The sequence below is a fragment of the Python bivittatus genome, unplaced genomic scaffold (assembly GCF_059951505.1).
Source record: "Python bivittatus isolate LINGU-HERP-01145 unplaced genomic scaffold, Pbiv_v1 ctg000030_np1212, whole genome shotgun sequence".
Taxonomy (NCBI): Eukaryota; Metazoa; Chordata; class Lepidosauria; order Squamata; family Pythonidae; genus Python; species Python bivittatus.
The window spans coordinates 936593-951236 of record NW_028277031.1 but is presented as its reverse complement, the minus strand read 5'-3'; the positions used below and the strand labels follow the sequence as shown (position 1 = coordinate 951236).

Below are 14644 nucleotides of genomic sequence, written 5' to 3'. Positions count from 1 at the left end.
CCAAAGAATGTAAACGTTTATTTAGAGGCCATTAACCAAGCCCAGACCTACAGGCAGAAATGGGTTGCAACTGCTGTGCATCTACTGGCACCCTTCATGGGAAAGACTGAAGCATTGCAAAAATGCTAGATGGGATGTAATAATTGTTTACATTTCTTATCAGGGACTTACATAGGAATACAGCCAAATATAAATGCCAAGGAGTTTGATGTAGTTCTGTAGGGAGGCATGGGAATCACCTTGGAGAAAGCATCCAGAAACCTTTAGGACCAGAGCAGGTGCAGAAGAAACCTGCGTTAAGCCCGGGGAGGCGGGCGGGTGGGAGGCTCAGGCTGGCTCCTCACTGACTCAGCGGGGGCCTAAGAGAAAAGACGGGAGGCTTGCAAGATTCTGTTACTCAAAAAAAGTGTAGCTCTAGTCCTATAGAATCACTTTCCTGGTCAGTCTACCCTGTAGGGCTGACGACTTCATTACATATTTTCAAGATTAATAATGAACGAAACATTGACATTAAAATTGGATTTTTGAAATTAGGTAAGACTTTTGGTAGTTTGTTGCTTCCTTGGCACACCTAGCACATTTCCCCCAGTTTATCAGGCTTTTTCTGTTCTGCCATGAAGCTCCGTCTGGAAAATCTGATCTTGCTTATTTCGAAAAAGGAATTGTTAGCTTCAGTTTGACACTAAGGATGTTCCGTGACCCAGTACGGAAATGCACAGTAAGCTTATCGAGTTTTATCATCTCTCTTGCTGACAAGTCACCCTGAAGCATCAGCCTAATGGGGTTTTTATGGTAAAATCGGCTGCCTCGTTCATGGAATTTTACAAGATCCAAAGTCTACATAAACACCTGTGTGCCTTAAATTTCTGTGATTCAGCTGCAGCCTTTGCAGTCAATCATGACAACTCGTAGGATTTCAGAAGCATTTTTCATTCCTGTTTTTGGTGCAGTTGCACAGGTACAATCAAGAAGCAATGGTTTATAAGCCTGCCTACGTCCCTCCTTGCAATGATCCTGGTGCAAAATCCTCCATAAAATCTACCCTGGTCTTTCTCTTTCTGCAACCAAAGAAGGGCTCCAGCAGTCCTCTGAGGCGAGATGAGGGGGTTCCTTTGTGGGGTCTTGCCCATTGTGTTCTTCCCCGATGTTTACTTTCTCCCTCCAATAAACCAGGTCTCTCCTGGCCTTTCTTCCCAGGTTTGCCACCTGCCCTGCTGGACAACAGCAAGCATGGGGTGGGGAGGGCAGAAGTGGGCAGCAAGGGGGAGAAGCCCTACAAGTTTCTCTCTTCCCCACAAAAGAGGGGACCTGGGACCCTGCCATGCCTCATCAGATCCTTCTTTCCTGTTATAAAACTTAAGGGTTAGCCATGAGATGGGTGGGGGGTGGGGGTGGTCTAGAGTGTTCTTGAGGCTTCCAGAAGACCATAAAAAGGGCCCTTTCCCATTCAGAGCGCACAGAGGCCAGTGGCTTTCCCTGCTCTCAGACCTCAAATTGCCCAGCTGGTGTTTTTTATTTTAAACATTAATTATAGCAATATAAGAATCACAGCGGTGCAAACTGCAGTTCCTGTTATCTCAGTTATTGGGAGTCCAGTTATTATAATTTTTAAGAACACTGTCTAAAGTACACAAGTCAGTAAATACAGAGGCGTACAATGATAAGGGTCCTATCCATCACTGCTCCTCATTGTGGGATTTTGGTCTGCTGCCTGCAGACTCCATCCTTGAGCCATATGATCATCGTGCACTGGCGACTCAGAGCCCAGCATGTGAGCTGCTGCACGGCCGGCCGGCCGGCACCTGGCTCATTCAGGGCAGGAGCGGAAGAGGCTGTGGGCCAGGACCGGCTGTTTCAAGGGGATCGTCTCTTGGCAGAACGGTGGACAAGAGCCTTCCCGTTCCAGTGTTTGAGTACATTTTCTAACAGAGTAGTCAGGAATCGGCTATGGTTAGAAGTGCACAAGAGGGAAAGAGGGGTGGAGCCCCAACAGGTCTCCTTTTCTACCTGGTGTGTCTTCTGATAGATTTTAATTGAAGACTGCTTTAGGATCCAGTTTTGACTGAAAAGCAGAATATAAACAGTAAGGGAGGTGTTGTAGGCTTAGCACCTCCTTCTTCTATCAGTTTTTAAGACATGGCATTTGCCCATTGAAGACAGCCTGGTTCTTCACCCTTTCCTTGCAAGCCTTCCTGACTTATGAGCCATCTCTGTGCCCTGCGTGGAGCTGATGGCTGGAGGGCCCCCTCTGCAGACGAAGGAGAGGGGCAGAAGAGTGGTGGTCTTGACTGTCAGGCATAGGGTTTGGTGGCTTGATGGCTCTCTTGTGGCTGGAGAGCAGAAACTGCGCGTCCATCTTCTTCCTGCCGTCTTGGGCAGAGCTTCAGTGGGCCAAAGGAGTTCCGTGCGTGTTCCCCCGCCAAACCCGAGGCGGGATTCCTCACACCCTGCAACAGCTCACAAGAGCCAGAGTCGGCTTCGATGGAGCTGAGATGCTACATGCAAAGGCAGAGGTGCAAGGGTTTCCACCCAGCGCCATCTGGATAAATATGCAAAGTAAAACTATTCAAAGCCGCATGAAAGAAAGAAAGAAGGAAGGAAGGAGCACCAAGACTCGGTTTGAGAAGCACTTTGCGAGTTTGCTGGCACCAAGGCTGTGGCTTGGATGGTCTCCATGCTTCCCCAGCTTTTCGCACCTCACCTTGGCCTCAGTTCAGCAGGACTGCTGAGAGGCTCTGGCCAAGCCGCCAGTCCTGCTCCTGCCTCCCTTCTTCCCGCAGGTTTTCCAGAACGCTCACCAGGTGGTGACCGTCCTGCTGCTCCAGGTGCTGGGTGCGCTGGCGCCCTCCATCCCCACCTGCCTCAGTGCTGCCATGGAGCGTTGCAGCCCCGAAAGCAAGTTGGAGCAACTCCTGGGGCTGTACAGCACCACCCTCTACTTTGCACGCGGGCTGGAGGTCACCATGCTGCCCAGTTTGAGTAAGTACTTCTGCTTGCTTGTCCTTCTCAGGCATTGCTCTTGGACCATCCTGCTCAAATGCCCAGAGGCATGACTTTTTCTTTTCTTTTCTTTTCTTTTCTTTTCTTTTCTTTTCTTTTCTTTTCTTTTCTTTTCTTTTCTTTTCTTTTCTTTCCTTCTTTCTTTCTTTACAGGGGAGTTTTACAGGAACACAATTTGTTGGTATTGCGTTGACGGTCTTTATTAGTTACATAACACTTGTACCAAACTTTGTTTAACTTGATTGAGCGGTATTGACACAGTTCTTAAAGTGTTTGCCAAAGCAGAACAATTTGCATTCTATCTTGAGTAAATACTACTTAGCACTTTTGATTTTTGTAAAGGTTAGCTAGTACTCAGCCTCTCCCTTCCCTCCAGCTGCCCTGGAGGCCTCTGGCAAGGCCTCTGTGCTGCCCTTTGCTTACATGCTACGGAAGGACCAGGGGCAGGGGCAGGGGCAACAGAGAGCAGGCAGAAAACCTCCCTCCGCTAAAAGGCAGGATGAAGCTCTCACATCCCACAGGACTCTTTCCTGAAGTTGGCCATTCAGAAAGAAATGTGAGCTATCTCAGGCTGTCTCCAGGCATTTTCTGGAGGAAGATTGAGTCGGTATCTCATTCTACAAGGTGGTGGTGATGTTTCAAGTTCCGTAGACCCTCTCCTCCTCCTCCCCACTAAGTAAATAAAAAGCAGTACAGCAGGAAAGGAAGGCCTGGCGCAATATGGTTCATGGGGTCACGAAGAGTCGGACACGACTTAACGACTAAACAACAACAACAGCAGGAAAAGTATAGTGGTGGTGGTGGTGGGGGGGAGATTTGATTTTAAAATGTACTTTTTCCCAAAGAAAAGACTTAAAGCACTTTCTTCACCTCCTTATATTAACTGCTCCTATCAGCCCCTGACCTGCCTTGTAGCTTCAGCCTTCCTTCCTCCGCACTCTTCATCGAGTTTGGAGACGGACCCACGGAGAGTTTGGGGAGCAGAGAAGGATCTTCTGTGTTTGCAGGAGAGTTTTTCAGCACCACTGCCGGTGCTGGAGGATTTTGTGGGTCTTTAATCTCTCCTCTTGCCCTGGTTTTTCATTTTGGTTTAAGAATAACCTGGGCAAAGCAACGGGAGATGTGAGTAATGTGGGAAGCCCCTCTTGTGCTGCTGCTGCTGCGATGCTGTGTTGTGTGCTTTTAGGGGAGTGTAACTTGGTGAAGGTGGGTGAACTGGTGGATGCCATCTTCAGCCCTTACAAGCCTTTCCAGCTGCAGTACCGGGCATTGGAGGAGGAGAATCTTCTCATCCAGATGAGCGCTGTCCCTCTGGTAAGATCCCCTTCTCTGCTGCCCTAAGAAGTCCTGCCATTGTCACGCACAATGGTTCATCTACAATCCACTTTTGTAACTTCTGAAATGATGAACAGAACTTAAAGAACTCCAGGTCACTACTGTAAGTGAAGATTTCCATTAGAACCATTTCACTGTCAGCCTTCCTAGATGGAGGAGAGCTCAGAGAGTCCCGGCCTCTTCCTGGGGACCAGCTCTGGCTGAAAATGGGAGCTCTGGCAAGTGCTTAATGGTGGCTGCCATGCTTGGCTTCCCTTTAGCTTGTAAAAAATGCTGTTATTGGCTTAATTGGGTCACCCTTGTGTTGATTCTGTGAGCTGTTGTGGGCATGGAAGAGAAGGGGAGGCTCGGCAGCACCAACAGTAAAGTGCCTTTGTAAGCCACCCAAAATAAATGCATGGTAAAAGGAGTGAAGGCAGGAGATTGTCCCCAAAGCTTGTAGGGTTCTGTTCATGGCGAAAGCCTCCCAAGCTGAGTTCAGCCTGGGAGGTTTTCTTCGCCAGTAGCGTCCCAGTCTCCCTTGAGAGAGAAGGGGCAGATCTGTCTTTTTGTGGAGGGCGGGCCTGTAACAAGCTTGAAAGCCTGGGGGACAACCCAAACACTAGACTTATCTTTTTTCTAAAAAAACCCTTAAATTTAAGAGGTGCAAAGAAAGTCTAGGGGTGCTGGCCTCCCTCACCTGGCTTCAGACAGGTGGCTGGGTGCCGCAGTTGTTATTTTGGGAGGACAGTGACTGAGAGGCTGGACTAAGTTCCACATGTGGGGAGCATTGGGGTTTCTTATTTTGTCCCCTTGACCTGGGAGTGTTTACTGCCTCTTTTGAACTGTGTTAAACCATCTTGGTTTACAGTACATTTTTCTCTGTGTTTTCCACTTCAAAATGTTGAGAAAGCAAGGCACTGGTTTCTGGCAGCAGCCAGGTGTTGACAGCTGGCACTCTCAGGCAAGGGGAGCTGCAGAACAGTCCTGGGGATCTTGGCTCCTGTCCCCTCCCCTCCCTGCCACTTCGGGTACTTAAGTCCAGTCCTGTTATGTCCAGTGGTGAGAATGCCCAGATCTTTCCCACCAGTTCCTGGATTTGCTGAAGAGGAACCCTGGACTTTTCCCATAGAAATCAGGCCTGTTTTGCAGAATGCCCCCTCTTTGAATCATCAGAACAGTCTGTCCTCCAGAGGCCTTGAAAGCTTGCTCAGCGGTCCAGCCAAGCAGAGGGGCTCTCTGTGCGGGGGGAGGCAGCTAGGGACAGTCTTTCGGAGGGCTTTGCTCATGGTGGCAGGTTCCCGACGAGCCCTGTCCAAGGTCTTGGGGAGCCCCAGTGGCAATGGTTGCCTTGTTCCCAGTTCTGCCCGATTTGGACTGGCTGCCTTGCCCCTCTGGCATGGTGACCACAAGCTGCGATCTTGTCTCCCATGCAGGAACATGGGGAAGTGATGGACTGCGTCCAAGAGCTCAGCCATTCTGTGAACAAGCTCTTCGGCTTGGCCTTGGTGGCTGTTGACCACTGTCTCACACTGACTGATGGGCTGGGCGTGGGGGGACTCCTCACAGCCCTGCAGGCTCTTTTCAACAAGTAAGTCCTTGGCTGTGAGCGAAACACTTCAGATCCAGCCTCTGGGCCAGAGCGGGGAGGCTTTCTCAGGACTGGGAGCATTTTGATTCCCCACCAGTTCAGCACCTCTACCCCTGTGTGGGTTGTGGGTGGAGAAGAACAGGTTAGGAGATGGCTGGGATTCCAGTGCCCCATGGAGTTCCTTCTGCTCCTCATGACCACAGGAGGAAATGACTGATTCCACCTGCTGCCCCCCTCCCCCCTCCCCTGGGTCCTGCCTGGGGCTCCACTAATGTCCTCCTAATGCCTTAGGAGAAGAATTGCTTTGCCCCCTTGGATCTTCCGTGCTCTTGGCCAACCCACTCCTGGCGTGGGAGCATTCAACCGCATGGGCCCTGGGTTCTGTGTGCTGGCCGGCACATCATCTCGGACCCTTCTTTAGATACGCGTCGGACTTCAGTAATGCCCTGCAGTCAATCCGGAAGAAATGCCAGTTGGATGACATCCCTTCAGATTCACTCTTCCAGGAAGACTGGACTGCTTTTCAGAATGCCATTCGGTGAGAAAAATACCTTCTGTGAAAGATGAACGGTGTGAAAGGCAAGCGTTTCTGGAGAGCTCAGCATTGTTCCTTTAGTTGAACAAGATTTTAAAAGGAAATCTAGCTGAACAGTCTTTGGCACTCCCATAACTCCCCTTCCCCCTTTTCTCTGGTTAACCACAGCAGTCTAGACACCCACACGCAGACACACGTACCTGTGTGCTGTGCTCTAGGAGCAGGTGGAGGAGGGGCATTTGTTCACAATTATGGATTCTTCAAGCAAGTGAGCCATGCCACATTCTGTAAAAGCAGAGACCCATGCTTCCTCACTGTACTTGGGGCAAATAATCCATTCTGTGATTCCTCCTGGGCCCTTTTCATCCAAGCATGTGGCTTCTCACTGCAGGAGAGAAAGTGCTTGTGCTCTTCTAGTGCCTGTCAGTAGAGGGGCGTGCCTTTTGGGGGCAGTGATGCCACACGCATTTCTCTCCCTGCAGAATAATTACTGCCTGTGGGGAGCTCCTGCGACAATGTGGAGACCTTGAGCAGCAACTGGCAAACAGGTGGGCTTGCTGGGGAAGGGGGGTCCCCAGGGCTGCTGTTCAGAAAGGAGTGGGGTAGGGACAGATTCAGCCCCATTCCCCAGTCTCCTGTCGGAGGCCAGGCAGGGTGCCAGTACCCGGGCACCCCCTCCAGTTCATACTCCACCAAGGCCTTGAACCCCACTTCTGATGTCAGGGCCTCTGGGGTGTCCTCAGTCCGGGCTGCTTTGTCTCCTGGTCCTGTTTGCAGGATCCTCTCGAAAGCAGGGAAATTTCTCTTGGAGTCCTACCGTCCCTGCAGCCTGAGTGGCTTCCAGGAGCCCAGCCCAGAGAAGCAGAGCCACGTCAAGAACCCCTGGCAGGAGTACTGCTACCTGCAGCAAGAGAGCCCGGCAGAATATGCTGCTCTGCTGGAGACCCTCTACACACTCAAGGTGGGCATAGCTGGCCTGTGGGTTGGCAGAGGAGCATCCACGGACGGAGCCTTCCGCTCACCCCACCCTTCCCCGAAACGCCTTCCGAGTGGCGCTGCCTCTAGTTACGATCCCTCCCTCAAGTGTTTGCTTTTCCTGGGCCCTTCAGTGTGCCTGTCACCTTGCTTACTTTTCCCAGCCTGGCAGGGCTTTTCTGCTCTTCTGTTCCCAGGCAGGCTCCTCACCCGTGGGGGCTGGAGGGCCTGCCCCAGTTTGGCTTGTCTGACAGTCCTGGGCGGGAAACTGTTCCTCAGGTCATGGTGAGCCAGAAGCGGCTGCACCACAGCCACAAAGCACCCTCCCCTTCGGCTGCTGTCAGCAAAAGACCGTTGGGTCCTTCTGGGCTCTTGTGCGGTTTTGCAGGTGACAGGCCCAGCCCTGCTCTTACTCAGCCGGCACCTGGGTGAGAAGGAATGCGCTGGATGGACGTGTGAGTGGAAGCAGCAGGAGGGGAAGCACAGAGGTTTCGGTCCAGATGCACTGGGGGGTCTTGCCCTTTCTACAGCAGGCACTGCTTTCCACAGGGACTCTGACAGCACCTAGCCTCCTCTTTTCTGAAAATAGGTTGGGTACAGCACGTGAGATAAAAACACAGGGTAAAGTCCCATTCTGAAAAGCTTGCAAAGTGGAGGGCACCTTTGCCTGGTGCTCAGAAATCCCAAATGTGGGCGTCAGGGTTCTGGGGGCTGTGCCAAAGCCAAAGCCCGGGTACTGCTGCTGCGGAGGCCTTCTCTTCACTTGGTGGGCCCCCGCCACACAGGTAGAGCCACAGGAAGACCATCTTTCTGGCAGCCTTCTCCGAAACGTGGTAGTCCCAGGACAGTTTGCAAGTACAAAGCTGCTTGCTCCAGAGACTGCTGGAGTCTCTGACGACACTGCTGCACCTGATTCCCACCCAGAAGAGCCTCACCTTCTCTGAACTTTATTGTCCTCATCCAGTTCTTTAACGTCTGTAGGCTCCAACGCTGAGTGTCCACTGCCCCAGTTGAAATGAAGCTTGATGGCCTCAGGCTGGGTCTCCAGTTGGCTCCTCCTGAAGGGGTCCCTGTAGGGGAGAGACCGCCCAGGACCTTGCGTAAGCCAAAAAGATGGCAGCGGCGCTTCAAGCAGTGGTCCCTCATCGCACGTTGCGTCCCCAAACTCCAGGACCACAATGATTGCTCTGATGTCGCATTCTCAGGGTTATCCCTCAGGGCGGCTAGGGGAGTTCCAGTCCCCAGTCCCCCTGCCTCGGCAGCCACACGGAGGTCATTAACACGGAAGGTCCCTTGCTCCCTAGCTGACGCTGAGTGGATTCTCACAACTGCTTTCAAAGCGATAGGGCTCCCTGGTGCATTGCAAGGCAGAAAGAGGAACCCGACCTGCATCTCTGGGCTCTGACTCCCCCTTCCTCCCCGTCACAGGAGAAAGGGACGAGCCACAGTTTGCTCTCAGCATCGCGCTCCGCCTTTACCCGTCTCAACCAGCTTGCCCATCAGCTGGCCTTTGACTCTGTTTTCCTTCGCATCAAGCAGCAGCTCCTCTTGGTAGCCAAGATGGAGGTGAGTGTGGTATAAGTAGCCAGACGGGAAGGGGGGATCCCCACAGAGTCAGGGAGAGGGAGGTGAGGGAAAGTCGTTTTGCAGGACGAGTCAGCCTCTGATTGTGCCGGTGGTACTGAAGTCTTTCTGCTCTGTTCTAAACTAGAGCTGGAGTGCAAGTAGTGCGGGCGAGATCCTCACCGATGACCTGCCCAACTTCAGCCTCACGCCTCTAGAATACATCAGCAACGTAGGTGGATGTGTTCACACACGCAACACCAGTGCTGCTGTGACTCAAGTGGGCGCTTCTAGTTCTGCATCTCGTGTCCTCAGAAGATGCTGCTTTCACTATCCACCTGCCCCGACTTGGCAGCTGCTCTTCAGCATTCAAGAGGGGCAGTTTCCAGAACCTGGGCAGCCTAAAAGTGCTAGGGGCTTGCTTGGTCCCTGAGCTGTGGCCCTCCCCGGGAGTCCGGTCTGAGTCCTTGGGAGCGTGAAGGATTCCTTCGGAGAACCAGGGCAGGGAAGCCCTCCGAGGGCGGCCCATATGGATGAGGTGGCTCAGGGTCTGGAGGGCCCACTCTGTGAAAATTGAACTACCAGAAGGAGCCCCCAAGGGCAAGGGGAGGGGAGAAATCTCGGGCCCGGTGACCACTCAAGTGGCCGGGCCAAGGCTTGGCTCAGCCCCTCTTTGGCTTCCGGACGTGCCCTGGGGAAGAATGTGCTGATCACATCCAGCACCTCTCCATCATCAGAGGAATGGCGGGCAGGTGGCAGGTCCCCTGAGACACAAGGGTGACCCCATTTTCTGCAGTGAGCTTGGGGCTGCCTGACCTGCTGCTGCCCTTCCTCCCTCTTAGATCGGCCAATACATCATGTCCCTCCCTCTTCATCTGGAGCCGTTCGTGACTCAGGAGGACACGGCGCTGGAACTTGCACTGCATGCTGGGAAGCTGCCCTTTCCTCCAGAACCAGGTGGGAAAGTGCAGGAGGGGGCCTCCCCCCACCCCCAGCATGGCCTTTGCCCAAAGAGGCATCTGCAGGATGGCTCACACAGGCAGTGAGGCGGGCATGGGCATTTCAGGGCCCTTTTGTCCTTGCAGAGCTTTCCCCCACATACCCTGCCCTCAGTTATTCCCTCCTCAGCCTGGCCTAATGACCAGCAAGGTACAGAAGAAGTCCCGTTTAGCTGCAGGGCAATCGTTGCTTGTCCTCTTCCCTCAGGTGATGAGGTCCCCGAGCTGGACAACACGGCAGACTATTGGCTGGGCTCTCTTGCCAGGGCCACGATGCAGACGTACTGTGAGGTCATCCTGCAGATCCCTGAGCTCACCCCACACTCCACCAAGCAGCTGGCCACGGATATTGGTGAGGAAAGAAGACTGTCTGGGGGGGTGTGGGAGACACCCAGGTTAGGTTCTGCAGCTGGATGGTTAGGTCCTTCAGGCCATCAAGCCCCCTTCCCTGCTCAGAAACCAGATTCCAGCGTCCCTGGCAGATGCCGGTCTGGCTTCCATCTCCAGTGAAGGGCAGCTGACTGCTTCATTGGCCCCATTGTTGCACTGTCACACACATTGTCACACTCTGCCTTCCTGGATCTGAAACCCACGTCCTGTATTTTGAAAAAGAGAGAACGGACACCCTTTCAAGTATTTAAAAAAGTGTTACCGTACCCGCCCTGTCTTCTCAAACTAAGGACATCCCAATTCTTCAGTCACTTTTCCTAGGACTTAGCTTCTAGTCCCACAGTCATCTGCTGATCTTCTCTCAGTTTATTTATTTATATTTATTTATATTTCAAATTTCTCACCACCCATCTCACTACAGAGCGACTCTGGGCAGTTTACAGTAAAAACAGAATAAATATTAATTAAAATAAATATCAGTTTGTCTGGATGCTGTGGTGTTCTGGCCATGGTCCTGGGAATCCCCCTTCTCTTGGCTGGTTGGTTCTGTCTCCCTTCGGGAAGCTGAGATGTGGTGCTACTCGTTTATCTTACAGATTATTTAATCAATGTGATGGATGCTCTGGGTCTTCAGCCTTCCAAGGCCCTGCAGAACACAGTGGCCCTCCTAAAGACCAAGCCTGAAGACTACAAGCAGACGGCCAGAAATTTTCCCCGCCGCCTGGCTAGCAAAATCGCCACCATGAGGGCCCTGGACTATTGAGCTGCCGAAGTCTTGGCCCAAGAGTGGCCCCATTGCTCCCCTCAGCCAGAGACACGCCAGAAGGGCCCCTGGATGCACCTGGCGCTCCCCCTGCCCCCCACCGTAGAGTGCTCTCCTTCCTTGCATAGGGGAGAAAGAGGCCAAAAACAGATGAGTGTGTGCAGACAAGTTTTGTAAGTACTCAATAAATCCTTTTAAAAGGCAACTCTGAGCTGGTGGCTGGTGAAAAAGGGCATTTGCAGCCGGCCAGCCCCTCCTTGCAGGAATCAAACCTGAGGCAGCAGAGATTGGAGGGAGTGTTCTGACAGGGGACAGCCTCAGAAATGGGGTTTGACCAGGCTCCTGGGGAAGTTGACCAGGCTGGCTAAGGCTGGCCAGACTAAGGAATGGTTGTGGGGAAAGGGGTACAGTTGCTCATCCCCATCTTATAAAGGTGCTCCCTTTCTGCTGGGGCTGGCTGGCCTGGAGCACGATGTGCGCCAGGGATCCAGGCAAGGGCCCCTGTTCAGGGACAGCCTTCAGAGAGAGGCAAGGAACCAGTTTTGTAGGTGCAGCCATGAGGCCGAGGCTGGATGAACTCTGTACAGCCAAGCCCGGCTGGCACACTCCTTCCTTCCTTCCTCTGTGGAGAAATCCAGCTGCACCGGGCATGCAACTGCTGGTTCTCCAAAGCCCTCCTTAACTCTTGCCTCGGCTGAATCTCGGACGCGCAGGAGAGCCGGCATCACCCTGTCTGACCGGGCCGCCTGCGAGGAGTGGAGTCCAGCGACCACGGCGGCCAGCCCAGGCCAAGGAAAGGTCACCTGTGAGCCTCCCACGAGCCAGAAGGGGCACTTTGGGGAAAGGACTGAATCTGACCTGGCCAGAGGCAGCTTTGGGGGCAGGGGCGGGGGGATTTGGGGGCAACAAAATTGCGGACCCAGAGTCAAAAAAAGGAAGGGTGGGGTTCTCCCCAAATCACCTTGGGGCTTCTCCACGTGTGGCTCAGACCTGCATGTCTTCAAGGCTGAGCCTGGCATCGCTCACAGGCACGGAGTCCCCATGGAGGCAAGGCAAGGGCTCTGAGGGTGGCTGCTGCTTTTCTGCCCTTGGGGGCCCTGGCCCAGAGTTCACCAAGGTCCAGCTGGTGGGCCAAAGCTGCTTGCCCAGCAGGCAGAGCTGGAGAAGAGGCTGCCCAAGCTGGACTCCGCTGCCCAGAACAGCCTCCCTTGCCAGGGCAGCTCTTCCCTTGTGAGCTGACCGACGGTTCAGGCCTTGTTCTGCCCTGGGCGGGACGGTGTACAGTAGTCCAAGACGGGCCCCTCCTCGTGGGAGCAGCCTCAACCCGGGTGACCCTTTCTGGCTTTGCTGTCATTTCACCCCAGGAGGGGAAGCTGTGGACCTCCAAGGGCTTAGAGGTGAGCCCCCCTGCAGGGTGGATGGGAGGGCTGCTTAGCTGCTGATCATGGCAATCGGGCAGCAACAGAAAGAGCCCCCCCACCTCTTCCTCCTCCCGGCCACAGTTTCTCCTGGGTCACTTCTCTGCACAGGCCAGTCCAAGGCACTTTAGTCTTCCAAGGCAGGTTCTCTGCAATCCCCCTCCTATAGAGGATGTCCCTTGTTCATGTATTCTTTTTTTTATTATTATTTCTACCCCACCAGAAGCTCACGGCCATGTATGTAACCCCCCCTCCTCCAATTTTTCCCTGCTAAAACAACTCTTTGGGGTAGATTTGACAGAGAGGAGCTGGGCCAAAGTCACCTAGCAAGTTTCTGTGGCTCGGGGGGAGGGCTTGACCCTGCATCTCCCTCCTCCCTCCAGCAGTGGGGCATTCGGCATCCCAGGCAACAGGCTCGTCTGCAGGAAAGGTGCTCTTTCGAAGCCCAGGCAGCTTGTGGCAGGCGGTGCTGCCGGGAGAGGAAAACCCCAGGCCAGGGAGCAGGGGCCATGGGGCAGGAATGCCGCCGTGCTGCCTAGAAAGTGCCCCTGGCCGTCTCCTTCCGGGGGAGTGCCTGGCTGTCCAATTGTCCAAGCAGGCAGCTGCGACCAAGGGGGCAAGTGCCCTCATCTCCCCACTGCACTAACCCACCTCTCCTCCAGCTCGGGATGTGGCCTTTGCCGAGCTATGCCCCAGCTGCCAGCCCTGCACAGAGGGCAAGTGCCCCGTCATCCCACTTCCCAAGTAGAGCCTTTCCCTCTACTTCTTCAAGGCTCTTCTCTTGAAGAGAAGAGAAGCTCTTTCGGTAGCTATAATGCCGAAAATGCTTTTTGAAAAAGAAAAGCAAGATGACTGCCTTTGATGAAGCAGAAAAGTCATACTTTCTGCAAAACGTAATAGCAATATGACACGTTTCTGGCCTCACAGCAAACGTTTGTCTGCAAGACCTACCAGTTTGGCAGCCCCCTTTGCAAGCAGCCTGGTGCCCTTCAGCCCAGAGCGTGGCGCGGAGCAGTGCGAGGGCCCGAGGCCTGTGCTGCGAGGGTGCGTGCACCGCTTCCAAGGTGCATGCCTGAGCTGCAAGGACTGGAAAGTCGGCATTTTTGCCTGCACGTTCACTCTGGAGCAGAACACAAGCGTGCGGCATTTTAAGAGAGAATTCCTCTTTCCCCTCTCCCTCCAGGGTCAAACACTATTGTTTTTGAAAACCGTAGTGGCCAGGGATGTAAAAGAGCCATAACGTTGGAAGAGCTGTGCTGGATCAAAACGAAGCCCACGGACTCCTGCACACAGCAGGGATCCTGCAGCTCTCGCGTTGGCTAGGGACCAGCGTGAGAATCTCAGTGCCCTCTGATCTGCAGCCACCAGGGAGCTGCCCAGTCCCCTTGTGGAACTGTTGAGCTCAGGGCCCGGCTCCGTTTCAGGCAGCAAATCCCAGACTTACGTGCAGAGCATTTCCTAGGGTGCATCCTGCATATCCCAGAGTTCACCAGGTGATCCTGCGGGCCGGGATAATTTGGGAGGGGCAAGGCCAACGCCTGAGGCTCTGCTCCTCTCCTGCTCTCGGGCTCCCCACCCCTCAGGCCGCAGACCCTTCTGTCCTCCGGGAGCTGCTCAGGACTTGGGCCACTCTGACCGCCTCCTTTTGCATGGGTTGGGTGCCTCATAATCGCCTTCTGCCACCTGCCTCTGCCTCACATTTTGGGAAAGATGCACACTGGGAATTCCCTTCGGAGAGGGGCATTTCGTGCGAGCTGGTCTACCATTTCTGGCTCTGATTAGCTTAGGCTGACTGCAACCAGGCCAGCAAGCAACAACCTGCCGCCGCAGCTTTTTCGGATTCATCCTGCCGATAAACATCCAACAAGCCCTCTAAAAAACAGCTGGTGCATTTCTCCTCAACACGAGGAGAGGAGCTTTGCGCCCCTGTACTGATGAAATCGAGGGCAAGGACAGGCAGGGAGCCGCTTTGGAAAGTTGAGAAAAGGAACCTGAGATCCCAGCTGAGCCGGGCTCCTTCTGTGAAAAAGCTTTATATGGTTTTTTTGCAGCACAGCCTGACTCCCTTCCTCCCGTATGTCAACACGCTTCGCAGCT

The 14644-nt window shown here is 53.6% G+C and overlaps 1 protein-coding gene across 3 annotated transcripts in view; it reads left to right on the top strand.

The window, feature by feature from the left end:
- Positions 1 to 11351, top strand: part of COG7 (component of oligomeric golgi complex 7) — a 29536-nt gene extending 18185 nt beyond the window's left edge. For 2 of the 3 annotated variants that reach the window (XM_088151982.1, XM_088151991.1), the window contains exons 8-18: positions 2781 to 2979; positions 4187 to 4314; positions 5751 to 5905; positions 6327 to 6443; positions 6923 to 6988; positions 7218 to 7401; positions 8844 to 8981; positions 9127 to 9210; positions 9821 to 9935; positions 10185 to 10328; positions 10963 to 11350. In XM_088151982.1, coding sequence (XP_088008108.1) covers positions 2781 to 2979; positions 4187 to 4314; positions 5751 to 5905; positions 6327 to 6443; positions 6923 to 6988; positions 7218 to 7401; positions 8844 to 8981; positions 9127 to 9210; positions 9821 to 9935; positions 10185 to 10328; positions 10963 to 11129 — 1497 coding nt within the window. In that variant the 3' untranslated portion in view covers positions 11130 to 11350. Of the gene's footprint in view, positions 1 to 2780; positions 2980 to 4186; positions 4315 to 5750; positions 5906 to 6326; positions 6444 to 6922; positions 6989 to 7217; positions 7402 to 8843; positions 8982 to 9126; positions 9211 to 9820; positions 9936 to 10184; positions 10329 to 10962 lie in introns of all 3 variants that reach the window. The other variant, XM_088151993.1, reaches the window with a different exon arrangement.
- The last annotated feature ends 3293 nt before the right edge of the window (positions 11352 to 14644 follow it).